At 37.1% G+C, this 27,649-nt stretch overlaps 1 protein-coding gene across 3 annotated transcripts; it reads left to right on the top strand.

Annotated features, from left to right (window-relative positions):
- Nucleotides 1-1,617: 1,617 nt before the first annotated feature.
- Nucleotides 1,618-26,407, top strand: wapla (WAPL cohesin release factor a). Of its 3 annotated transcripts, none has more exons than XM_084097710.1 (20): nucleotides 1,618-1,857; nucleotides 3,207-3,649; nucleotides 6,188-6,818; nucleotides 8,291-8,583; nucleotides 8,721-8,836; nucleotides 8,944-9,039; nucleotides 9,144-9,308; nucleotides 10,232-10,368; nucleotides 12,785-12,896; nucleotides 13,455-13,682; nucleotides 14,459-14,570; nucleotides 14,651-14,748; nucleotides 15,104-15,180; nucleotides 15,272-15,432; nucleotides 15,560-15,675; nucleotides 17,298-17,513; nucleotides 17,624-17,831; nucleotides 18,695-18,783; nucleotides 20,848-20,943; nucleotides 24,687-26,407. In XM_084097710.1, exons 2-20 carry the CDS (start codon nucleotides 3,229-3,231, stop codon nucleotides 24,750-24,752), a joined length of 3,438 nt encoding a protein of 1,145 aa, XP_083953836.1. In that variant the 5' UTR covers nucleotides 1,618-1,857; nucleotides 3,207-3,228; the 3' UTR covers nucleotides 24,753-26,407. The 3 variants fall into 3 exon arrangements, with proteins under 3 accessions (XP_083953836.1, XP_083953837.1, XP_083953838.1); XM_084097711.1 differs by having other exon boundaries at nucleotides 1,623-1,874; XM_084097712.1 differs by having other exon boundaries at nucleotides 1,623-1,857; nucleotides 9,147-9,308.
- Nucleotides 26,408-27,649: the final 1,242 nt, after the last annotated feature.

Below are 27,649 nucleotides of genomic sequence, written 5' to 3' on the forward strand. Positions count from 1 at the left end.
GTGGAATTTGAAGAAAGCAGTGGTAATGTGAAAAAAATGTCAAAATCAGTGATCTTGAAGCATTTTCAAGCGAGGAATGGGGAAAGATTACTTAGACAGTTCTGCACAGAAGCTTCTAATCACTTACAGTACAGGCAGCATTTATTGGAGGTTATAAAGAATAAAAAATTCTGGACAAATGTTAACTTTTGGGGTTGTTTAATGATTTTTTTCATTTTTCATCAACTTTACGTTCTCAGAATCACTCAAATGTGTATTAATAAACTTTCTATAATAGTTTACTGATGGCTTTGTTGAATTGTTTTCATAAAAATTCGCTCTCGGCAGCAAAATGTCTTGCAGGTAATTTCGAATAATTTTGACTTTCCAGTTCCACACAATCGATCATGCAATAGTCAATAAACACACACAGGTCAAGAACGGTCGCTTCACATTAGCGCCATCTCCCGGTGAGATAGGGAATGTTGGATGTCTCGTGGCAAATAAATGCAATTAAATGTGAAGTGATTCAAATTATAGTACATAAATCAAGTAATAAATCATTGTACATTAGTTTTGCAGAAAATATCAGAAATTAGAGATTAAAATTAAGTTTGTTTGTTTGTCCTATGTTCTGTAAAATATGAGTGCAAATAATGAAATATAACAAGTCACAAACAACAGGTGTCGAAACAGACACCATGGTGTTTGTGAAAGAGAGAGGACAACATACAGGTGGCAGAATGTGAACCATTTGTGAACAAAATTTACTAGATTTTAAGAGGTGAAATTATTTGTTTATTTTCAGTTTTCCCCTCTGAAAGATGATTTATGTCTAAAACTCTATTTAAAAAAAGGAAGCATAGAATAACATGCAATATCCCATAGCTTCTCATTATTTTAAGGGCTGTGGAAGTTGTCTGGTTACTACAATACAAGAAACTCCCAATGATCTAAAAGCTCTGTGAGCAAAGGCAGAAATTATAATACAAGTTGAAAACAATACAAAAATTCTACAACATAGAAATATATTCTATTCTAGCATGTATCATATAAAAAAAAACAATAATAATAAAAAAATAAATAATAATATATATATATATATATATATATATATATATATATATATATATATATATATATATATATTATCGATGTCTTTTGTCATTAGGAAAATTGTATATTCATCAGACTAAATAGAGTAAATCAAACCCCAAACGCTCATTTTCAAACAGCCTTTAAAGTTTATTTAGATTCCAATAATTCCAAAGAACTGTTTCTCTGTTAACTGAATTTAACGTGTTTGTGATGCCCTTTAATGTCAAGTTCAACGTTATTTGTTTCGCTTTATTTAATTATTGCTATTTCAATTTCTACTCGCAAATTGTGAAATTTGACATTTTTCAAGATCTTGCTGAATTTAGTAATTTTGAAAGTTCAAAAAAATAAAAATAAATAAAAAGACCTGTCGACCTCACCACGAAACCCCCCTTTCCACTGTTTCCAGTCACCGTTGTCATCCAATTAGAACGCTCCTTCTTTTTAACTTCATCCAACCGGAACTACGTTTGTTGCACGGACGCTCTGTGCGCACAGGTCTGATTGGTCGAGCGGCGTTGTGGTGTGACGCTAGGCTTTACGCCGCGACGTTGGGGGCGGAGAGGGAGGGGAGACTCTAATGGCGCATCGCAGTCCGACCGATCCAGATCTCCACAAATAAACAACAGCAGTAGTTCACTATCTGGCCTAATTTCTACTTTTTCCAGTTCCACCGCGCTGCAGCCGCGCTTTGCACTTTTGCTCATTGAACAGATCGGCCGGGCTTCTTTTTAGCGGCTGCTCGGAGCACAAGAGGCCCAGAGGAAAGACGGAGGATCGGTGAGTGTGCAAACATGGTAAATGAACAATGTTTCTGCTCGTAACGTTACTCATTAAAGGGATAGTTCACCCAAAACTAAAAATTCTGTCATCTTTTACTCACACCCGTGTTGCTTCAAATCTGCATGACTTAATTTATTTCGCAGAACACAAAAGAAGATGTTAGGCAGAATGTTAGGGATTGAAAGTGAATGGTGACTGCGACTGACATTCCTCCTGACATCTTCTTTTGTGCTCCTCTCAAAAAAACTCATACGGGTTTGAAATTATTATTATTATTAATAATATTTAGGTGAACAATCCGTTTTTGAAATTAAGAAGTTGTGTGCTAGAAATATGCCCCTCAGTTCGTTTTGTTTTATCTTTTAAACCATCTTTAGTCTGTTTACTATGCTAGCTCTGTAACGCCTGTCATGTGGGGTAACGTTAATAGTCAGGAAAAAAACTACATTTTTTAGAAAACAGTTTATTGAACGTTTAGACAAAACATTTTTTTCATATTTTCCTTTCATATTTGATACATCAGGCGTTAATAGCCCTTTTAGTATGATATGATGAAAAATTTAAATGTGGAGCTCACACTCGAGGAGGAAAAAAACATCTCAATTTCATTCAGAGGTCCAAATTGAGTGAAAATGAGCAATTTGGTGCAGATGTTATGTATGTATGTGGCAAAAAAGTAAGATGAAATTGTAATGGGATTTTTAGTAACAGTATATCTGACTATTACATGAAATGCAAATATCAGTTGTCACTTTACATCTCTCAATAATATGTATTAGTAATATGCTTAGTTTTATGATCAAAGCTCTGTTTTAATTGTGGGGGGTAAAATGTATAATGTAATGCAATACAATGATGATTGAGAAATGTACAAATAAACATCTTCAAAAGCCTGTTGCATCATATATGATTCTTACATTTTAACCAGCTAATCAAGTAAATGTTGCTTCAGTGCAGAAAACTGTTATCTTGAAATGTTACTAAAAATCATTAAAGACTTCACAGCACAAAGACACGTGTACCACAACTTGAAGGTGGAAATGTTTAGAATTATACTAAACTTACTTACTAAAGTATGAAATATCAATTAGAGGGCAGAATGCATGTAGAAGATTGTGTACAACAGGATTGATAATGTTGATCATTTAGACGCTTTAGAAAACCACGTATCAATTGATTCAGTAGGCTTTATATGGTTAAAATGAATGTTTTATTGCATATTTATCTACTTTAGTTCCATTGTAGCATTTAAAACATGGTGCAATACATACAAATCTTTTATTTGTTCCTACATGCTGAGATGCTGACGTTACATTTATTTTCTCCATGTCTTTTGTTTCCTATAGAGAATATGTAACAAACGTCAACATGACGTCCAGATTTAGTAAAACATATACACGTAAAGGAGGAGAGGCCAGCTCGAAGTTTGACGAGGTGTTTTCTAATAAGAAGGCTACGCTCAGCACCAAATGGGGAGAGACCACCTATAAGGCACAGTTGGGGGTCAAACGGCCCTCGTTCAAGCCAGAGGTTCCTGAGCTGACTAAACGACCCCGCTTTGATGATGATGACAGCTCAGAGGATCCATTTGGCTTTGACAGCGATGATGAGTCCAAAACGGTCACTTCCAGAGGTACTCCTCAATCTGAGATGGGCTCAGATGCAACAGGATCTGGGAATGAGCTGATAAATACTCCCAGTGGGGGCACAGCTGTGACTGGTATGGGTACTTTCTCCTTGGGGAGCAGCTCAAACATCAGCAGCGGGGTGGTTGGTATGAATAGCCCAGGTAAGAAATGAAACGCTTAAAGTTTGTTTTTGTGGAGCACCTCATTCATGCTGAAATACTTATGAGTGCATTACCGGCGCAAATCTTAAAGGGATGGTTCATTTCACCCAAAAATGCTGTCGTTTTCTCACCCTCATGTTGGTCCAAATCCATATGACTTTTTCTTCTGTTGAACACGGTGTGACCTGGATTATAAATGATCCATTCGGAGGTTTTGTGAACTGGATCAACTAATTAATTGAAAAGATTGGACTCGGTTCACAAATCAGGCATGGCTACTTCTCTAATTCATCTTAGAGATATATCTTAAATCTCTAATATATCTTAAAATATGTCAGCGCCATTGTTTTGTCTCAAAATGGACACTAGTAAAGCCTAATCCTGGTTTAATCTAAGCCCCCTGTCTCTGAAACCAGGCCTAAGACTTTTGTTCATCTTCGAAACTCAAATTAAGGTTTTTGCCCACTCATTGAAAGTCCACGCAACCAAAATGTTTACGTTCATAAATACATTCAAAAGAATCAAGCAGTTTAATTCAAGTCTTCTGAAGAGAGACGATCGCTTTGCAAAAATGAGAGAATACTAAATATCTTAATTTGTGTTCTGAAACTTTGAAAAAAAGCTTTTGGGTTTGGAATGACATGAGGGTCAGTAAATGATGGCATCATGGCAGACATTTCATTTGAGTAAACTATCCTTTTAAAACCAGGTGTAAATAGGTGCCATTGAGTGTGTCTGTAATAATGCCATGGGAACTATTGGGGTGACCAAATTATGACTTCAGTTTCTTTTAGATCACGGACAATCATCATCATCATACAAGAAATTGTCATGACACAATTATTATTGTGCTTCTGCTATTGTAATGAGTCCAAGCCCTTGGCTTTAGAGTAATTTAGGGTGCTTAATACTGGATACTTAAAATGACCTTCTAGATCACTTGAGTCAGACCAATATTATGATGTCTGAGTCATTACAACGATCTCACACCATTGTGTAATGTGGGGTGATGAAGTCACTGTGTCTTTCTGCAGCAGGTTATACTGGTTTTATTCAGTGCTGAGAATAGCAGTAGCTCTGCTGAAGTTGAGGTGCTCATGTAAGCACACTGGCATAGACTCTGGGGCTCAGCAGGATATTTTCAGCCCAATGCAGTTCCACACTTTCCCTTGGCTCTTTAGCAAGGCTAATTACGCCTATTAGAGGAGCAGTGAAACAAGGGCTCAGGTTGTGATGACCCTCTAAGGATCATTAAACTTCTAATAGTAATATTAATTATATCTAGTATCTACATCCGACTGTGGAAACATTTAGTGTGGGGTTTGAAAGAAATTTACTCACCCTTGTTGATCCAAACCTGTATGACATTATTTCTTCTGTGAAACACAAAATAAGATATTTTGAAGAATATGCTGGTTGCTTTTTTCCCCATGCGGTTGCAGTAAAATCACCATAAAATGGTCCGTATGACCAGTGTCTTAGCTTTGTGTGAGGAACAGACCTAAATTTAAAGTTCTCCTGTGGTGAAAATCAAGCTTGCTTTTAATGTTGTTTATGTCTATGTGGAGTTTTTAATATGCTTTAAGACAAACCATGTGCAAATTCAGAAGTCAACACCATTGCTGAGTATTTTCTCCTTAAAACTGCAGTGAACCAAAAACAGTCGCAAAAACACGGTTTGAAATCGCTGGTGTTTCTGACGTCACAAACTACCTTGTAACCAATCAGTTCAACGTGTGATCGTCAACGAGTGGATCTCTGAACTGGCCTGAGTGAGTGGAGGCGGGGCTAATTTGCATATTCATAGAACCGTGTATACTAAATGAGGCAAGGGTGTAGTTACATTCAAGCTATTTTAAGGCATGAATAAAAAAAAACTTTTAAATATGTCATTTTGGTGATCAAAGATGAGTTTTAAGGGATACAATTATTGACTACAGGGTGGATTTTAAGTCATTGTTAACTGAAAATCCTTTTTTTCCCACCTTGATGGGTTCATGAGAAAAGTAGTGATTTCTGATTTGTGAACAAGTTGTTCTTTTAAGTCCTGTGACTCTGTTCAATGAATTGGTTGATTCAGTTCACAAAGCCGCTGAATTAATCATTCACAATCAAGTTGTAGAGTTCTCACTGTGTTCAACAGAAGAAAGTCATATGGGTTTGGCATTAAATGGTGGAATTTTCATTTTTGTGTGAACTATCCCTGTAAGAATCCTGGGTTGTTGCATTTGTTTTAAATTTAAAACTTTACTCTGTTATGTACTATTTTTATATATATATATATATATATATATATATATATATATATATATATATATATATATATATATTAAAATGTGTATACATTTAAATAATACTGTTTTATATTTTGCTATAGTTTATATGTAAGCAACACTTTTTATATAATATCGTACATTGTTTATAATGTTATAGTATGTTTTTAAACAATATTGTTATATATAATATTGGTGGTTGTGTTTTGATGTTCCACCAATTTCTTTTTTCATAACAATCCAACACTTTTTATCTCAATTGCAGCTCAAACGTATCCAGCCTCATCACATGTCACTGGCACTGTAGGAGCCTGGAGCAAATCCAGTGTCACAGTAAGCAAACCAGTCTCCCAGGTCTCCAGCTTGAAAACCCACAGTAGTAACGTTTCTGATGAATGGGACTCTTTCGGGGAGGACTCTCCTCCTGGGTCCGGCGAGGGGAGTTCCACCCAAGATGGGAACTCTTCTGATGGGCTCAAGAGTTCAGAGCAGTGCACCGCTGAACCGGAACCTACAGTGGAACCTGTTGACTTTGAGCAGCTTCCGCTTCTTAAACCATCCAGCAACAGAGTCTACCGACGACCACGAAATAAAGGGGCGGATAGTTCTGGAGCCGGTGATGCGCCGGTTCCTGCTGTGAGTCCAGCACCAGCCTCTGTGACGATGAAGAGCGCCAGTGCAGGGGTCGCTGGGAGTTCTGAGGTCAAGCCTGCAGGTCGGGGTCGGGTGAGGGACTACACGGTTCTTCACCCATCCTGTGTGTCTGTGTGTAATGTGACCATACAGGACTCTATTGAAAGGAGCGTGGATGATTTTGTCACCCCAGTGCAAGCTGACATGGGAGAGGCGGGAACCTTTAGGAGGAAAACGGACACACAACCTGCCAAGCCTTCCAGGTACAAATCAAGCCTTTTTATTAGGGGTTCAAGCATGAAATGCTGAAACCCTATTGTAATTGTAAGGATTTGTAAAACTGATCGTGCAGGCCAAACCGTAAGGCCTAGAGACTTGAAACCTGGCCAGATGGTAGGCCTCATTTTGGGGACAACCTCTCAGAGTATGACCCCGATTGGCCCATAGGTGGCGCTACAGCAACCAAAAGTACACAATCACTCATAACTCTTAGACCGTTTGTCCTAGACTCAAGTGTCTTACACCACTGTGATCCCTGGCTCAAGGCGGACAAAATATCTCCAATTTCGATTTAGGCAGAACAAAATTTCTGCTATGTCGAATTTTGTCCGAAACCTACTTTTGCGAACTAGTCCCTGGTTTTTGGCCCGATCGGAACCAAACCAGTCTAGGACAATTCTCTGGACTCAATATCAATCAATAATTATCGAAAAAAAGTTTAACTTTTGCATTTGGGTGGCTGTAACAGGGTCATTTAGAAAATGGGCGTGACAAAATACACTCAAAAGCCTATAAATCCTAAAGGAAAACTTAGAACTTCACAAAAATTGACGAGCATATGTGTCATAACGTGGTGAGGAAGCATGCAGAGTTTCATGGAGATCGGACCATAGGAGGCGCTATAACTGGCAAAAAGCTTTCATTCTTATTAGGGGTTCAAGCATGAAATGCATATTCAAGCATATGTGACATAACATTCTAAACAAGCATGCAAAATTTTATGGAGATCAGACCATATATATAGATGGCGCTATAACTGTCAAAAAGCTTTGAAAAACATATATTTCCTATGGTAAATTGCCTGTATTGGCTGTAAATTGACTTTTCCATCTATGATGTCAGTGGTTAAAAGTTTGCTAAATAAAACTTAATGTCTTTTGATGCTTGTGTGCTTAAAGGCTTTAAATGCTTGAACCCCGATAAATGCTGCTTGCAGCTTTAATTTGCATTTGTAATTTGTTTGATTAGGCTGGTATTGGAAGCAGGTAAAATCAGTGGTTATTTATTTAAATAGTGCTATTTTATATAATGTTAAAAAAAATATTTATAATAAATTTATAAGTATATAATACATTTTTATAATGCTATTATGTATATTAATACAGTAAATCTCAAATAAATAAATGAATCTCATTTATAATATATTTATTATAATTTACTCAATTTTATAGTTTTTAATTTCAGTTATTCAAATTTGCAAATATGTATTTTTATCTTTACTTGTCTTTAAATAAGTTTGCAAAGATAAAGTGCACTAAACATTTTTGTTTTATTTCAATTTGGAAATCCCACCATATAATGTCAGAGGGTTTTGACTTTCAAACATAATTTATTGCATTGTAATATTACAAACTAAATATTATTTTTCGTTTAATTACAGAAAATTGTAGACCACAAAAAAATTGTTTATTCTGTCATCTGTATTTCTTTTTTTTAATCCTCTAATTTTTTTTAGGTTCAGACCCACTCAGAGTAAAAGCAAAAAGGAGACGAAACTGGAGTTTTTTGGCTTTGAGGCTCAGGCCGCAGATGGAGACGCCACTGCATCTGGCAGCACCAGCTACAAGATCAAATACTTTGGTTTTGACGAGCTGAGTGAGAGTGACAGCGAGGATGAGGACGACTCAGCAGCTAAAGAGAGACGGAAGAATAAGAAGGCAGCAATGGAAGCTTTGGCCACCAGCGCGGGCAGTCCCCAGTTCAACGACTCGCAGGAGAGTCAACAGAGTCAAAGCAGCCTAAGTACAGGTACTCACAAACAAAACACGCTTCCTCATAAATGCACAATTTCATCTTTTCATTTTTAGCGAGATGGGAAATTTAAAGGGTTATTATAAATAATGATAATATGTAGAGCAATATTTTTTTTCTCTACCTGTTGTCAGATTCGCAGGAGTCGCTGGATGAGACGGAAGCTTCAGGCTCACAGAAGGAACGACATGGAAAGCAAACCGACAAGTCAAAGGAGATCGGACGCAAGATCTTCAGCGGGCCAAAAAAAGTATGGCTAAAAAAGCTTTAACAGAAGCAGATTAACTTTATCAAAAAGCTACTGTTTTAATTTGATAAATTTGTTATTTAATTGTTTTATGTGTGTGTTTAATGCAGTCTCCTGCTAAAGCCGTATATAATGCTCGTCACTGGAATCAACCCGAGCCTGAGGAAGTGCCTCATCCTGCTTCCTCTCATACTGTGGCTGTACCTGTACGTAAAATACTCCATTCATGAACTCTGAACTTTATACCCTGACATTTTCTTTGCCTTTGTGCACCATAATGTTGTTTTATTTATTTAATTATTTTTTACAGAAGGCCAGTGTGTCCAGCAGCAGCAAAGACACAAATTCCCATAAAGATGATGGAGTGTTTAAAGCTCCGCCCCCTCCTCCTAAAGTCATCAAGTCTGTCACAATTCCCACTGTGCCATACCAAGACATCGTCACTGCACTAAAATGCAGGAAGGAGCACAAAGAGGTGAGCACTGCACTCTGAGAAATAATGTAAATGATTCTTTCTGAAATGTGTTCACTTAAACCAGTGTTATTTTAGTATTATTTATAAACTACAGAGCTGCACGATTCTGGATAAATTGAGAATCACTATTGTTTTTGTTTAAAATAGAATTAACGGTTCTGAATAGACAACTAAACAAAAGTCCATTTAAAAAAAGTATTTAATTAATTTGAATAAATTATTTTTTTTAAATCGGTATGAATGAATGACTCACTCATAAAGACTTCACTTGTTTCATTACTGGATGAATCAGCATGTTCTGAGAAAAATCTTGAATGAATGATTTAATGGCAAAACATTTTTTTTGCTGGTGTAACAATTTAATTTGTACAATCTTTATTTGAAGCGTCATGTTTTTATATTTAAAAGGTGCTTTACTATTTTGATCGCTACTGAACTATAAACTTTTATCCCAGTACTTCTGTGAAATTAATTTTTGTAAGATACTATGTGGTTGAAAAGACTGTTTGTTAGGTTTTCTATCTATACTTGACAACTGCTCTCTCTGGCTCACTTGAATGCTCCGCAGTGATCGTACTTTTCAAAGGTTTAATAGACATTTCGTTCCAAATCGATGACATTTAGTAATAAGGTCGTGTGGGTGTTTGAATTGAGATCGCAATCTTTTAACGATTCATTGTCCAGCTATAAAATATACTATTATAGCATTTATTCATATTTTTAATTAGGTTTTATTTTTATATTTTCAGTTTTCTAAAGCAGCATTTCTAATTTTCATTCAGGTTTTTCCATCTAATTTTTATTTTATTTCATCTTAATTTCTATTTGCAAAATATGCTAATAACAAACAATAACAACACTAACTTTAACAAAAGACATGCTTATATTTTAATGTTTATTTCTTGTCCTGTGTGTGTGTGTAGTTGTACACAGTGGTCCAACATGTGAAGCACTTTAATGATGTGGTGGAGTTTGGGGAGAATCAGGAGTTCACTGACGACTTTGAGTATCTGGAGACGGGCCTGAATAGCACACAACCCCTCAACACACGCTGCCTTAGGTGAGACAAACGCTGAAAGGAGTGTTCTGGGTCATTTGAATATAACAACCTCATTTATATGTGCCGCAGCTGTGATTAGCTGTAAAGGGTTAGCTCACCCAAAAATGAAAATTCTGTCATCAATTACTCACAGTCATGTCATTCCAAACCCACAAGACTTTCATTCATCTTCGAAACCCAAATGAAGATATTTTAGATTTACAACAGATTTAATTTATTTAGGCTTTTATTCACATATAAAAATTCATCAACTCACACATCAGTTGTGGTAAAAGAAAGCTCAATCATGTTCGCTTGATGTGTGGGAGCCAATGAGGTTCATTCCCGTGTGTTATGCAACACGTTTGAGCTTCATCAAGAACCAATGATGTTTGTTCTCACACGTCAAGCAGGTTCGGTTGAGCTTCTGTTTATGTTTGCTGATCAATGTTTATATGTGAATAAAAGCCTAAATTCAGTCTGTTCATCATTAAAAGCGATTGTGTCTCTTCAAAAAAAATTGGACTAAACCGCTCAATTCAAAGGGGGACATAACACACAGTTTCTGCCAATCTCATGTTAATCTTTAGTACCTATAGAGTAGTATTGCATCCTTCATATCTCCGAAGAGTCTTTAGTTTTGTCAGATTTATAAAAGATACAGCTGTACCGCTTCTTTCCGAAAACAATCGAGCTCCTGGAGGCGTGCTGTGGGCGGAGCTAAAGAGTCACTCCGTTGTTTGAGTGGTTTTAGAATAAACAAATGGACACTTATGGTGGTCAGCTAAACAAATACATCACACAATACATCATCGCTTTATCCCTGGTTAATTTTTGATTCACTATACGTTTGTGTTTACATTATATGCGCGTTTCACACACCCACGTGCCTGCTTCGTACTCTGATTCAGAGGTTTAAAAATGTGTGACACAGGGCATGTTGAGGGCGGGTTGTTAAGGTGTATTGCGTTGCATTACTGTGTCTTTGTGTGCATGCACCTGCATTTATTTACTTATTTGTTTACAAACAGGAAAAATGTCCACATCCACAATACAAAATGTTATCTTTATTGTTTTGAGTTACTAGGATTATGCAATGGAACTGATTGTTGTCATGTAATCAATATATTGATTTATTATCAGTATATTGATTCATTATTTTATTCATCTATCCATTCATTAATTTTAGCTTCTAAGATTAATGCGTTGGTTGGTTGTGAAACATTTTGTGACATTTTGCGACTCTCACTTACAGTACTTGTCAAGCTCTGATTTGAAAAGCCTCGAGTAATGAACCTTTTTCTGATACAATTGTGTGTAAAGCTTTACTGGTTCAGAAAGCTGCACTTCGCCATCACTACCAAAAACACATTTCTTTGGTGACATTGTTGATTTTGTGATCTAAAAACAAAATGACAAATCTTTCTCGAGCAACGAACAAAGAAACGAACGAAGCACGTTGATGGGCATGGGCTTGCTCTCACTCTGCTTGATGTGTGCACGCGCCCATACAAGGAATTCCGCCCTTTATGACGTCATACAGGGCCATACTCGAAAAAAACTTTCTGAAATGTATTCAAATACTGAAGGAGTAACAGAAATATTCCAACTTGTTTTTAAAAAAACTTTGGCCATGTTTTTTTTTAAAGATTTATTTTTAGCGTTTTTGTGTTTTATTAGGATAGGACAGTAGCTAGACAGGAAGTGAGGTGGGAGAGAGAGAGGGGGGACGGGATCAGGAAAGGTCCACAAGCCGGGACTCGAACTTGGGTCTCCCGAAGCACAACGGCGTTATATGTCGACGCACTTGACCACGAGGCTATCGGCTCCAACAGCTTTGGCCATGTTTAGTATGAGAACCCACCTCTTTAACAGTGTAAATGAGTCAGAATGCATGAAATAGCCTTAGACATCCCCTTTCAAGCGTCAAAGTGGTATTTGCATAGACTGTCAATAGAATGACAGAAATCTCAGATTTAATTTAAAAGATCTTACAGGTTTGGAAAGACATGAGGGTGAGTAATTCATGACAATTTTTTCATTTTTGGGTGAACTATTCTTTTAATTATCATGCATAATGATTTCAATTATGAAATTGTCTCAGTACAACACAATCTTTCTTTTCTCACTTTTGGTGAAACATGCACCGCTTTTTAAAATTTCATTTTATTTCAGTTTTAGCCTTTTTATATGTTTTTGTCTTTTTCTATTTTGCTTTATTTTTAATTTCATTGCTCAAATTTTCATTTCATTTAATATTTATATTTTGTTTTATTTCAGCTTTATTTTAGTTAATGAAAATGATTTTGAATAGTTTTAGTTAACTAACTACACTGAACACTAGCACCCCCACATTTTTAAGAAGAATTTTAACACACAAAGACATGTTTATAACACAGAACCACTAATCTTTTTTCCCCTCCATTTTTGACTACAGTATAATCAGTCTGGCCACACGCTGTGCCATGCCAAGTTTCCGCATGCACCTGAGGGCCAGAGGGAAGGTGGCCCAGGTCTTTAAGATGCTCAGTGATGCCCAACAGCACCCAGTGAGTTTCTCATCCAGTACCTAACCATCAAACCAATCCAATCACCCAAACTGTCTTTAATTTACCAACAAACTAACTAATCTGTATTACCAAGCATCATTCTAAACAATCACAGCTCTATCATTATGAACACAGCTTGTTTACTTAATTAGTATACAATAATTGGAGAAGTAATCATCTCCGCCGGCAGACAAGGGAGAAATGCAAACAGACGCTGAGCCGTTACTCTGTAAATCTTGTTAGTTCAGTTTACACAGATGGTGCACAAAGTTTGCCTTGACTCTTTCGGCTTGACTTGAATTTATTTGTATATTGAAGGATGTTCAGTAAAAAAATAAACTAAATCCATTTAATGAGTCAAGACAGATGCTTAGAAGCAATAAGTCACAAGAGGCCATGCCTTACTGTTAAGGGGATGTTTTTTATAATCCAAAGTTTTGTTGCTTTTAGTTAATTTCTCTTAGCTTTCGAGGCTATCTACATGCTGGCGTATAAGTTACGGTCAGATGTTTGCAATGTTTTCCTTCTCTCTCTCCCCCGTTCTTCTGGATCTGGTAGAATCTGGCTCTCTGCACGGCGTCTCTGATGTACATCCTGAGCCGAGACCGGCTGAATATGGATCTGGACCGTTCCTGTCTGGAGCTGATGATCAGGCTGCTGGAACTAGAGCAGGATGACTCTGTAGCGGACCAGTTAACAGCTAAAGAGATGAGTCGAGTTAAAGAGAAGATCCGCAAACTCTGCGAAACAGTCCACAACAAGCATCTGGACCTGGAGAACATCACAGTGAGTGACTCCTGTATGAAGGTAAATGAGTAGCAAAACTCTAGAGCATGTAGATGTGAATTTGAGAACTTGTACAATAAATATTCATACTTGTACGCTAAAATTTACACTCACAGCTCCAATGTGAAAACCTGTCAAATACAAATCTGAAGGTGAATGTTGAGTTGTACAAGTTCTCAAATTCGCATTTACATGCTCTCGAGTTTTGCTACTCTTTTACCTTCATACTCCTGTTTCTCGCATTTATATGTCAGAACCGAACCAGAAAATCCATGAATATTTGTGAAGAAATGTACTTCCAGTCACCTTGGCTTTGTTCAGACAGGCAGCAGAAATCTGTTTTTGTTTTTAGTTGTTTGTAGTCTGTACAGCAAAGAAAGCTTAGGAAATCAAATGCAAAGGATCTTTGCAACTTGGGCTTTTTATTTCAGAAAGGGTTTTCCTTTATAAACATTGCATATTTTACATACACTACTGTTCAAGTCTCATATGCTCATCAAGGCTGCATTTATTTGATGAAAAATACAGTAAAGGCAGAAAGATCAAAATAACAAAATTATTAATGCTTTTAATTTTTTTTTTTTTTTGGGGGGGGGGGTTTCCAGAAAAAAAGTTTCTATTTATGTCATAAGTGCTGCTTTTCATCATTTAAAATTAAAACTTTTTGAAAATACTTTTATTTAAAGAAAAATAGCCAGAACCTTTTTTGGAGTTTTTACTTTGTATGCACATCTGCTTGAATGCAATTCTCCAAACTGTTTCTTTCTGCATCTCAGACAGGTCACTTAGCGATGGAAACGCTACTATCTCTGACGTCAAAGCGAGCTGGAGACTGGTTTAAGGAGGAGCTGCGCTTACTTGGGGGACTGGACCACATCGTAGATAAAGGTACCCTACTTGAGTATATCTGTATTTGATTTGTACATTTGTTAAAGGAAATGCCTAGAAATGTTTTTTTTTGCCTTTAGTGAAAGAGTGTGTGGAGAACTTAAGTAAAGAAGAAGATAAAGAGAGTCTGGTGGCGTCACTCTGGGGAGCGGAGCGCTGCTTAAGAGTTCTGGAGAGTGTGAGTGGACACCAGATTAATAATTTGAATTGATTTCCTTTAAAGAAAGACCTGCAATAATTAAATAACCTGCAGTAATTAAATTATAGCATGGACTTTATTGACAATTTTAAATGTAATTATGCCCCAGACCGACAGACTTCTGAAACACTGTGAATCTAATCAGATTTTCTAATCAGAAATCACACCGAACAGGATGATATGATGTAAAAGTTAATAAATGCAGAAAGAAGCTAATTAACAGCTTTAAAAAATGTTTTACTGCAAGTTAACCTTACCTTTGACAGCCCTTGAAGAAAATGCTTGTTATTTCGGTGTGTAATTTATTTAAAACATATTTCTCTTTCACATCCAGGTTACACTTCACAACCTCGAGAACCAGGCTTATCTGATCGCCTACAAGGAGTCCCAGCTCATAGTGTCCTCAGCAAGGTGTGTGATGATATGGAAAGTGTAGTCACAGTGATGCTTTGTGTGGCAGGACGGTTGTCATTCTGAGGTTGTGCTTTGTGCGTGTGTGTAGGGCCCTGCAGCATTGTGAGCAGATGATACAGCGTTACAGCCGAGAGGTCCCTTCATCAAGCTCCGCCCTCCCGCACAGTAGTCATAGCAACGTGGGCAAGGCCGTGGAGGATTGTATGAGAGCCGTTATCGGAGTTCTGCTCAACCTCACACATGATAACGGTGAGATGTGTAACAAAGAATTCAAGCCTTGCTCAACACATACTGGAGAATGAAGCAATATAAAATAACTGTAATTGTATTAATGTAATAAAAAGAATGTAATGTAACACTCTCTGTGACCCCTCAGAGTGGGGCAGCACTAAAACAGGTGAGCAGGATGGCCTCCTAATGACGGCTCTGGACTGCGTTCTTAAGGTCCCGCGTTATTTGCCTCAGGAGCAGAGATTCGACATCCGTGTCCTGGTGAGATGGCGCTTTTCTTTTTCTAAAAAAGAATCATAAGTTTAGGCTGTTGGTTTATTAGATGTTTTTCAAACATAATCCATCATTTATCACAATGAATCACACCTGACATTTTTTAAATCATAAATATATTTTCAGAATCATATTTTTGTAATTATAAATATATTGAATCTCCTAATTAATGTGGAAATGATACAAATATGTAAAATATCAAATATTTAAATGATTAAATATCAATTATTTGTTTAATTTGTTAATGCCTGGGTACATGTGGGCCATCCTTAGTTGGCTGCTCTTGCATCACGTGAAAATGGATGATGTAATTATTTTAATGCATTAAAACATTAAAATGCAAATATTAATCACAGAAATTAACACATCGTTTTCCCAGCCCTAATATAAGTTAAAGTACAAATTTCATATAAATTTGAGGAAATAAAATTAAAACACCGGTAAGTTGTCATCAGTTATTTAAACATTGATTTAATATAAAATATACATGCATTGAAAATTTAATAAAAAGTAAAACAAATTACAATGAATTAAAACAGCAGAACAAAAAAATGCAAATGAATACAACGGTGCTTAAGGTTTTATAGCTGTCTAACAGCAGTATGAAGTTAAATGTCGAAACATTGAAAAAAAAAATGTTTTGTTCTTTATGTATTAGGGCTGGGAATCACTGGGTACTTCACGATACGATACGATACGCGATACATTGTTCACGATACCGATAATATCACGATATGGCGATACTGCGATAATCGATATATTATCAGTAATAACTCACAATATATCATGTTTTAAGAAATAAAAAGATTTTTTTTTTATTAGGAAAATGAATCTCCATTTATTTTTTTGGATGAAACACAATAACAAAAACAACTTGTCTTATCAGTTGCAACAAAACAGTCACAGACACTATTTTTGTTTTGCTGCAGATTATTTTTTTCACTCGGGAGAAATTGAGTGGAATCGGTGATGCTCGCATGGTCCCGGCTCGTAGCATGTGAGAGGAATTACAAGCCGAGCACGTTACGAGCACCTCCCGACCTCCCGATAATTTTTAAACATGTTTTTTCACCAGCTGTCCCCTATTGCCAAATCATACACAACCACGTCGATGGGGCTATACCTCAGTGGCAGCAACCATACAGCGTGCGCATACACTGTCACTGTCACACACACACACACACACACACACACTTTTCTCTCTCTCCCATTCACAACATGACGGTTTAGCGCGAAAGCCCACATGATTGCTTTCGGCTCGGGATAAAATTCATGCAGGACAGTCGTGCCGTGTACCAGCTGCTTTGACGCGATTATCAGTTAAACTGATCTCATGACCTCCCGAGTGTCCGAACTTGCACCGTGTACGCCCGCCCTAACGGCTTTTAAGATCAATACTTGGCATGAGCGCGTCGAGAATCGATCGCGGGAGAAAATATCGTGAGATATCGCCATATCGATATTTTGGCGCACCCCTATTATGTATCATCATTTACATTCACTGAAGCCAACTGTCAGAGTTTGTACTACTGACTGGGATTGTTATTTAGTGTAGTGTCTGCTTAGTTACTGACGTGTGGCAAAACTTGAATGCGAATGGGTGTGCGCAGGGTCTTGGTCTGCTGATAAATCTGGTGGAGTACAGTGCCAGAAACAGACACTGTCTGGTGGAGATGGAGCTGGACTTGAGCTACCTGATGGAGACGGGGGTACACGTGAAGACGGAGAACGACGTGAAGACAGAAGGAGAGGAGGAGAGTAAGACGGAGGGCGAGAAGGGACCTTCGACACTAAAGTCATCTAACGCCCTGGCTGCTCTGGTTCAGGTGACTAGGAGGAGTCTCCACATTTGACCTGCGAGATGGCCTGCTTCAGGTGTTTATCCTTAAATCTGATAAATATTAGCCACTTAATACAAGTGTTTCTGTGTGTGCAGCTCTTCCTTGAACGGGAGCAAGCAGCTGTGCTAGCTGAGGCGCAGACTGATGATCTCATAAGCGAGGCGCCCAAACCTCAGGCAGACCAGAGCGGAGAGTGGAAGGAAACATCCGGAGAGATCCAGTGGGTCGCCTCGGAAACCAATGACACAAATGAAACGAATGACAAGAAAGAAGAGGAGGAAGAGGAGCTTGACCTCAATAAAGGTAACAATTATTCACTGATGAATTAACAATATATAACAAACCCTTTTCATGACTTGTTTGGATTTAACTTGGTGCAGTCACATTTACAGTTATTTCAATAGAAATCTGTTATCTGAAATTTTGCATAAGGGCACATCGGGTTCTGGTGTTTTGCGTGAATTCACCATATTGACCAACAGAATGCTGCTTGGTTTGAACGTGATTTCTGTGTAAGTGGTGCTTCGCAATCACTACACCATTGACAGTGGACAATGAACCTTTTTGATGGCAGAATTTCACTGAAACTTCTCTAATGTGACTGCACCTTAACTGACATTAAATTGCTATATGAAATTATTCATGAAGGCTCCATAAACATAATACTTTTTTCCTATTCTTTTGTAATTTGTGTTTGTACTCTGCTGTGTGGGTCAAAGTGGGTTGCAAGACTGCTTTGAGTGGGTCATGGAGTGTGTAGTTAAAAAAAAAAACGTAATTCTAAAAGTTTCTCTGATGCAAGACGTTTATTTTGAAAGCTGTTTACTTCTGTCAGACACAGTTAAGTAAAGCGTTGTCCTGATTCAGTATCTGCTGTCAGATGAGATGTAGTCAGGCTATATGTCAGTGTCATTATTCTAACATTATTTTCTTAGCTAAAAAGTAAAGGTAGATAAGGTAGTTTTTGAGATAAAAAGTATCTTGCCTCAAAAATGAATAACCATTTTTAATAAATATGTTTGCTTGGTTCAAATTCCAAAAAATTTGGGTTGCAGCTTAATGATCATGTGAAAATGAAGGTCCCATGACAAAACCATTTGAGAACCAGTTGTTTACTAAAGGGCAAGCTTTTATGCTAATTTCCTGTCTAATCTTTCCTTTTTCAGCCCTGCAGCATGCTGGGAAACACATGGAGGACAGCATTGTGGCGTCATACTCAGCTCTTCTGCTTGGGTGTCTATGTCAGGAGAGTCCGGTGAGCATCACTTCCTGTCATTCTTTAGGTGCTCTAAAGAGCAGTTGGTTAGTTTTGAACCAAAAAGGATTATATTTTTTGACTGTGATCAACAAAAAAAACAAAAATACAAATTGCTACGAATTGGTCACTTTATTGCAGTTATTTAATACAAAATAATAATTTGCAGAAGTATTCAAGTATACAAGTATTTTGTAGATGTAACTTCAGATGGAATGGGTCTCTACAATTTTTCTCCATTTTCTTTGTAAAACTGCTCCAGTTCAGTCAGGTTGCAGTAGAAAATACTCTTTTTCAGGTCCACTCACAAATTCTCAATTGAAAATCTGGATTTTGACTTGGCAGGGTATTAATGTTGCTGTTGTCGTTGATGATGTTAAGCCATTCCACTAGCTTTGGTTTTAAGCTTGGGTTTTTTGTCTTGCTGGGAAACAAATCCTCTCCCAGGTTACTGGTGTCTTGCAAGTTTTCCTTCAGATTTTTTTTTTCTGCATTCCCTTGTAAAGCCCAAAGTATACCTCGGCCGTCCGCGTTCCGCGATTTTCCGTGTGATGTCATTTTTTGTCATCTGCGCATGTACAAGTGACTTGAACGCTTGAAAACAAAGTCCACTAGATAGTGCTGAACTATCTAGTGTCTAGTGTATCTAGTGAACTACACTAGATAGTGCTGAACTCTTCTTTCCGTGCTCACGCCCAAAGGAGTATACTTTGAAAGACTTGCATGAGACGGAGCAGAACGCGGAAAATTAAGTCTACCTGGTCTAAGTCTAAGTCTAAGTCTAAGGCTGATTATACTCAGCCTTAAGCCTTCATGGGTGGAAGCATTTCTACAGCAAGATGATGTCACCACCATGATCCACGATGGTGATGGTGTGTTTCTGATTATACTCAGTGTGTTGGTTACACATAACATTATGTTTAGTCTGATGGCCAAAAACTTGACTTTGATCTCATCAGTCTACAGAACCGTCTCCAGCTGGATTTCAGAGTCTCCCACATGCTTTCTGGAAAGCTCTAGTCGATATTTTTTAACAGTGTCTTTCTCCTTTCCACTTTCCAATAAAGGTGTGAGTGGTGCAGCACCTCGGTAACGGTTCTGCACAACCTCTCGCATTTCTTCCACTGAAGCTTGTAGCTCCCTCAGGGTCGTCATGGGTGGATTTACAGCTGTGTCAATACTCCATTTCTTACCTGATCTAACAGTACTCCCAGGGATGTTCAGTGATTTCGAAATCTTGTAGTCATCCCCTTTCTTGTGCTTTTCAATTACCCTTTCGTGGAGATATTTGGAGTATTCTTTTTATCTTCACGGTCTATAGTCTGCCACAATAATGACTCACCAGAAGTTGAACCTTGCAGATAGATGTTTATTTGTACTATAATAAATTGAAACCCTGTGACTACACAGTTGATCATACCACTGATAATTTAGGTTATTTATTTGTGTTTGACATTTATTGTATTTTTCTGTTGATCAGTGACAAAAAAGCTAAATTAAGTGTCGTAAAATACAAAATCCAAGGGTGTCGTGTGGAAGATCACTAAAGTGTGGAAAATCTACACTGCCATTTGGGGTCAAGGTTTTTTCAAAAAAAAATTTATGAGCACCAAATCAGCATATTAAAAATTATTTCTGAAGGATCACTGGTTAATAATGCTGAAAATTCAGCTTTACCATCACATGAATAAATTACATTTTAAAATAAATTAAAATGAAATTAAAAGCAATTATTTAAATTGTAATATTTAGCAATATTAATGTTTTACTGTATTTTAAAAATAAATAAATGCAGCCTTTGTGAGCATAAGAGACTTATTTCAAAAACATAAAAAAAACTTACCGACCTCAAACTTTTGAATGGTAGCATATGATAATGACATGAAGAATGAAAATGCAGTTTATAATAACTGATGAATGCTTTAAAAAGAATTAAATAATTAATAAATAAATAAAAAACATGACTTTTTTGTTAAAATATTTAAACTAAATACTTAGTATCACGGGTGATACTAAAAATATTTAAATGTAATTAAATATGTATCTTTTCTATCTCTTTCTTAGATGAATGTGAAAACCGTACGGGAAAATCTTCCTAAGGGAGATTTCTCTATCATGGCAGAAATGCTGAAGAAATTCCTTAATTTCATGAACCTGACGGTAAGTGCTACAATGACATCAAACATTTTGCACCTTGCATTCCACATTTAAAAATGGCAAGTGTTACAATATTTTACTGACCTTTGAATATTACAGCATGACAAAAATGTACAACCCAGTTTGTAAGTAGAAGATGATTAATTGTAGTGCAAATTCTATAGTGCACATTACTTCATGAAGGGATCATGAAAAAAATGCAATATATTTTAAGATTTTTAAAGGGCATATTGCAGGTTAGAGTACCCAGTGAGTCATTGTATAGAAAAATAATGTAGGAACTAGATTTAAATAAAAATATATACTTCTAAAGCGCTATTAAGGCTTCTGGAGTCATTTTTGTGAGAAAGTTTTACTTTCGCATGAAAACCGCCAAACCGGAAGTGACGTAATGGGAGGGAGTGCGGTCAAAGTAAACAATAGGAAAGCAATGGATCGCAATGACGGTTCGGATGCTGATGAAATTGTAGCCTAAATGTTTACTTGTATGACGGACCTCAGCCATATAATTATGAGCTTGCTATGCGGCCAAGAGAGCAGGGACAGGCCAGGATTAGACAGAACAATGGTCAGAGGAGACAAATTGAGTTGTGGTGTGAGGAGAACAGGGCAGGTGTCTTGATGAGAGACCAGTGTTAACTTATAGATATATCTAGCACTATGCTCAGATCACAATATTGTACAGTTTATTATCATGTATCAGGCAATAGCAAAGCTAGTATTGGACCCTTACCTCCATATGTTGTGTCAGCCATTAGGAGACAGTTTCCAGAGGAAAAGGGACTTTATAAAGGCTTTGAATGGCCCCGTTTTGGTGACAATGAATTAAAAAATAATCACAATCACAACTGTCTTACTGTATAAAAACTTTATATGTAGAAACAGCCAACACAAACATTAAAGTGGTTTTGCACAGATTGAAAATGAATTATAGAACTATTTATGATAATAAGTTTTGGCTGCAGACTACAAACACATAAATGCATTACATTAGCCTACAAGTTTATGTAGGATATGTTCATGGATTAAATTAAGACAAGGCACATTTTGTAAAACCGATGTACACTAAGTGATCTCTGACGGATACGTGACCGCCATGTTTCCCGCCGGCCGAGCCACATGCTGACGGCGGACCTGAAGCTGGGACAGTGTGCACCTAAGGAACTGCACCAGCCCGGAGTCTCACTTGGTTCTTGCTTCGGCATCCCATGTTCAACCCCATCATATCGCCGGGATTATAATCCTCCGGTCTATAGTGAATACTACACACTACCGCGTTTTTCGAAGCAGATGCAGAAGTGAAGTCCCGTCTCTTCACCTGCACAAAACGCAGTGTAACGCAGTTAGATGTGGGAAGAAAGAGGCGGGAACCGGCGAAAGTTCAACACACAATTTAATAATAAAATAAACAAATACAAAACGAAAGTAAAAGACAGCAGCCCCACATGGACGACTGCTGTCACATATAATAAAACACAACATAAGTCCAGGCCTGTCCCTCTATTGATCTTCACTGTCGTTGCTCCTCCTTTATGCTTCCGCTCCTCCGTGAGAGCTACGAGACCAGGCGGCGTTGGCCGTTCTCTCATCCTTTTTCTTGTTCTGAAACCTCTGGACTCATGTCCTGACAGGCCATAATTCACAATAATTTACCATGACCCTAAATTGAAATACAATAACCACTGAAAACACACTGAATCACGACCGCTCCTACTGAATACCAACCTACTCTGCACTGAGCAAACGCAGAGCCGGCAGACGACTCCCTCTCGTGACGTAATGACGCGAGGTTGAAAAAACGTTTTTTCAACACGGTCAAGGAAATGGTCATGTTTTCTACTAAATTTGTGTCTTGCAAAACAATTTTAAATCCTGCATTAACTTTTCACATGGTATTTTCATTCACGGTTATATTAATAATAAAAATAAAAAAAACTGCAATATGCCCTTTAAATCAAAAATATATTTATTCATAATAAATGATTTGATTTTAGCCCCCTTATTTGAACACTCTCTTTGAAGGGGTGTGATTTCTGAGACTTCTAACATCTTTGCATATGAAATAGCTAAGTATGACGTGGAACTTTCTCAACTTTGAGCATGTTTTTATTATTACAGCTCTCAAGGTTAACTATTCATGAAAAGAGATCGTGGCATGAAAGGTTGCAGTGATGAGCATTGTAGTCGATCACAGACATCATTTTGAGCACATGAATGCAGTGATCTCGTCTTTGCAACTCGATTTCTGCACACTAACGGTTGCTTTCATCATAACTAACAATGCAGACACAATGTAAATAAGAGATTTGTTGATTATAACGGGAGTTTTGGTGAGAGTCCAAAACACTCGCGCTGTTTGATTGACAGCTCCAGCAATTGTAAAGGAAGCGTTCTTTGATCCGATTTGTGTGTTCATGCTGCTCTTTCGTTTTCCTTAATATCTGCATTGGTTTCTATGGCAATGGTTGGTAGGTATACGCCAATAACAACAACCGCAACATGGAGTGGTTTGCAATAGAGATGTTGTCTTATTTACAACGTGGAAATAGCCGCCGTGCTGGACTACTGTGTCTTCTGAGGCAGCGGCAGAAGCGTAGGCTGGTATGCGTGGCTTTATTACACAATTCCGCGCTGTTGTCTCTGCCAGTTTCAAAACATGTCTCCGTTATATTGTCATTTTTTGCTCTTCTGGCACTTTGCAACAACACATTGTTTCTGCAGCGACCTTCAGCATGTTTCCTATAACAACGTCTGACTTTAACGTGGCGTGAGAAAGCCACATACCTACGAGAAATCTGATCAGAGCGGTCAAACTGAAACCCGATTTCCAGAAATGCGATTTGAATAGGATTTCAAACCACATATGATTGTAGCTTGAAACTGATTTTTAGCCATTCACACAAGCTAAATCTGATCGGATTTCAATCAGATTTGTACAAAAATCGGATTTGGACTGACAATCTGAACATAGCTTAAGAGTAAATCAAAACAGTGGCTAAACGGTCAACTTCACATGGTTTCTGACACATAAACCGCAATAAACTATTTTGAGACAAAGAACATCTGACATTAATCATTACATATTACTGGTGATTTGGGTTAGACAGGTACACATAATCAGCACATAATATATATCAAACGATCTGTAGCAAAGCAATAGTGACATAGTAAAAACTTTTTTACTCAGTGTTGCGCCATACCTGTAGAATCCAATATAGAAGGCACAGCATTGTTTTTTTAATTTCATTCTGATGCTGCAGATCCAGCATCAGAAAGATTAAGCAGCGACTGTTTTTCCACAACCTGGCATTTTGCACTCTTCAAAGGCATGTTTATTGCTCGATACAGTGTTAGCGCCACGTATGTTATTTACCTACTACCTGTCTTGCGAGAATCAGTGGGCGGGGCTACAGTGGTAACGATATGACGTCATAAATGGGCACATTCCAAACCGAGTCGTTCTCTGGGCTTGGTTTCAATAAAAGCTGTTTTTGGACTAACAAGGGAGTTTTCAGTTCTGAAACTTAGAGGATATTCTCATAGTATGATGGCCTCTTATATGTCAAAAGCTCAAGGAAAATTTGATTTCTCAATTCATGACCCCTTTAATGTGACCAGATCACAACTGGATAGCAATGTAATGCCAGGTGACCACTGATACAAAATGTGTGGCTTTGCTCTGATATCTGGCCAATGACATTTGAAATCAGTATTTTACATCTCTCTTTTCTTTCCCATCACACCAGTGTTCTGTTGGAACCACAGGACAGAAATCTATCTCACGGGTGATTGATTATTTGGAGCACTGTTAGCAGAGGTGTCGCAGATCTTCCGTGGGATAAATCTGGACCTGGCAACGTGCCTTAGGCCCTTCAGGACAAGAGGCAGCAGTTCCGGTGGTAAAGGTGGTTAAGCGTCGCTACGGTCACGTTGCCTGAGCGACTCACTGCAGAGACTTTTGTGTCCCCCTCTTTCTTTTTGCTTGTTTTTACATTGTGTGTTTTTCAAATGCTGTCTTTCTCTCCCATGCTCTCTCACACACTCACTCAGCGGTGTGTTTGCTTAATATTTGGTTTTTGAAGCACTGATCCCCATGTAAAACAAAAACTAAGCTGTGTTTTGAAACAAGCGATTTTAAGCTAGTTGCCCTTGCTTGTATTGTAAACATTTACACTAAACCTAGTAACTTATTGATATTTCAAACACTGAGGTCTGAAGCATTGTTCACAGTTTTAGGACTGACTGTTTGCACATGATGTTTGTTCAGACAGTGCAGTCGGTATCCGATGTATTTACATCAGTAATGATGTAAGCGTTAGCACAATCCCAAAAGACTTGCTCATACAGTAACTGATAATTGTAGAAACTGGATACTCTGCCTCTTCTCAGGACATAATTGATGAATATACTGCGCCCAAAACTGGTGTTACGTACACTACCATTTAAACGTCTCTTACGCTAACCAAGGCTGCATTTATTTGATCAAAAATACAGTACAACTGTGATCATTTAAAGAAGAAATTTGGTGCTCAAGAAACATTTATTATTATTATCAATGTTGAAAACAGTAGTGCTGCTTAATTACTGCTTAATGCTAATACTGTCACTTTTTCATCAATTCAAGAAATGAAAGTATTAATTTCTTTGGAGAAAAAAAAAAAATCTTACGAACCCCAAACTTTTGAACGGTACATGTATCCCAAATGACAAATATGTTCCAAGTGCAGATTCGATCTGATCGTTCAGACAGATGCGTGCCACACGGATGTGGTGTAGATCAGGTTTTTGACTGCAAAGAAACAATCTGATCTGCAAATAAAGGAAAAATATCGTTGCCGGTCTGAAGAAAGTCTAAGATGCCTGATGAACCAAAGATAAACGCAAACATGAAAACAAGCTGAATTTTCTTGTCCTGCTTAAAGAATGATGTTTTACGACAGTGTCATTGTTAATTTCACATGTACTGAAACCAAGCTATTATGATTAATTTCTTTTAAAATTACAGTGCTAACGGTAAGCAAGAAGTTTTGATGAATTTACCTGGATATGTGGGAAGGGTTGTAGAGGTTTCTGGCTTCTGTAGTTTTAGTTTTTCTCTGTGTGAAGAATCATCACCTGACATTACCAATGATAAAAAAATAAAAAAAAAACATTAATTTTTTTTTCCGTTTTTAATCTATTTTAGTGTTGTAGTCTGGGCTGTGTGAGGCTCATTTTATTGTTAAAAAAGGAAAAAAAGACAGCACTTGAAAAGTGTTTTCAATGTGTTTTAGTGTTCCTCTGTTAATTTAATTATACTCTGATTTTAATATAATAGAACAATTGAGATTTCTTGTTTTATAATTGTTTTTCTTTACTTTTTGATGTTATTCAGGAAAATGTTTCTCCATTGTTTTTTTTGTTTTTTTTTACTTTATCCCGTGTGTCTGCAGAATGGCTGGAAGCTGCTGAAAGGTCTTAGACAGACAAAAAAAAAGAAAAGAAAAAAAAAAGCAGTACATCATTTTTCAGACTGAATTAAGCAAAAGTGTCCTCTATTCCTTTCAGATCTTTTACTGAAGCAGAGCCATATGGAATAGAGCTTGTTCTATTTTGTAAAACTGAAGCAAGTTTTACGACAAGTTAATTTACAGATCTGAAGTTTTCTTTTTTTCTTTTAATTGTAAATATTTCTGTACATATTTGATGTTAGACTGCTAGAATACTTTAAAATCACCAAACCTGAATTTTTGTTTATTTTATACCCCACCCCCCACCCCCCCACCCACCTTTATTGCATTATTTTAGATAAAGGTAAAAGTACAATTACAAGAAATATATAAATATTATATATAAATATATATATTAAAGGACAAACAATTTGTACCATTTTCCAGGATGTTGTCTTTGGTTACAATGTAAATAATTTTACCTTGAATAAATACTTGCTACTTTCAGTGCTTGTTGACTGTTTTATAACATCTTCTGAGTGATTCCAACCTACATGGTTGTTGGTGTGAAAATACAACCATGTTTAGAGACTCCCTGAAATCTAAATATAAGGTTTTTGACTTCTAGTCATTACTTATAGCATCTTAGTGTACTGACAAAATTCACTTCTATAGATATATAGACAAATTTGTGCTTGGAAATCAGACCAAAAATATTGATGATGACATCCTGCGCAAAAAAGATTTGTGTCAGATTAAATGCTCTCCATAATCTAAATACCACCTTCAACCTCCAGGGCTGTTATGTAAACATTTTTTTTTTTTATGTATTTATGATATATTTTTTTAGCCTTCATAGCAATTTGTTTAAAATGTAGATAAAGATTATAAATCGAATGTAGATTTTAAAAAAATTGTCAAGTGTCATGCTGGGGCTTTTTGCACGACCACCGTGATTTACCACAAAAAAGAAATGACATTCGCATTTAAAAAGCAAAATCCTTTTAAAAAAAACAAAAACAAATCATATCTTGTCATATCATAAGAAAGTCATATCTTGTGATCTCTGAATGAATGTTGTCTTTAATGTGCTCAAGGCCCTTGTATAATATGTGCTGCTTTGTGAGCTCTACATGTGCGTGTGTATATATTCTGACAGCTCAACTTGAAGGTCAGAATTGTATTGACACCCTTTAAAAATGTTTGAATATTTTTGTCCTAAAGCACATCTGCGAGAAACAGATTTCTGCTGGTTCTGTCACGATGCAAGTTTGCCAAAC

Source organism: Abramis brama, assembly GCF_963993115.1.
Source record: "Abramis brama genome assembly, chromosome: 21".
NCBI lineage: Eukaryota > Metazoa > Chordata > Actinopteri > Cypriniformes > Leuciscidae > Abramis > Abramis brama.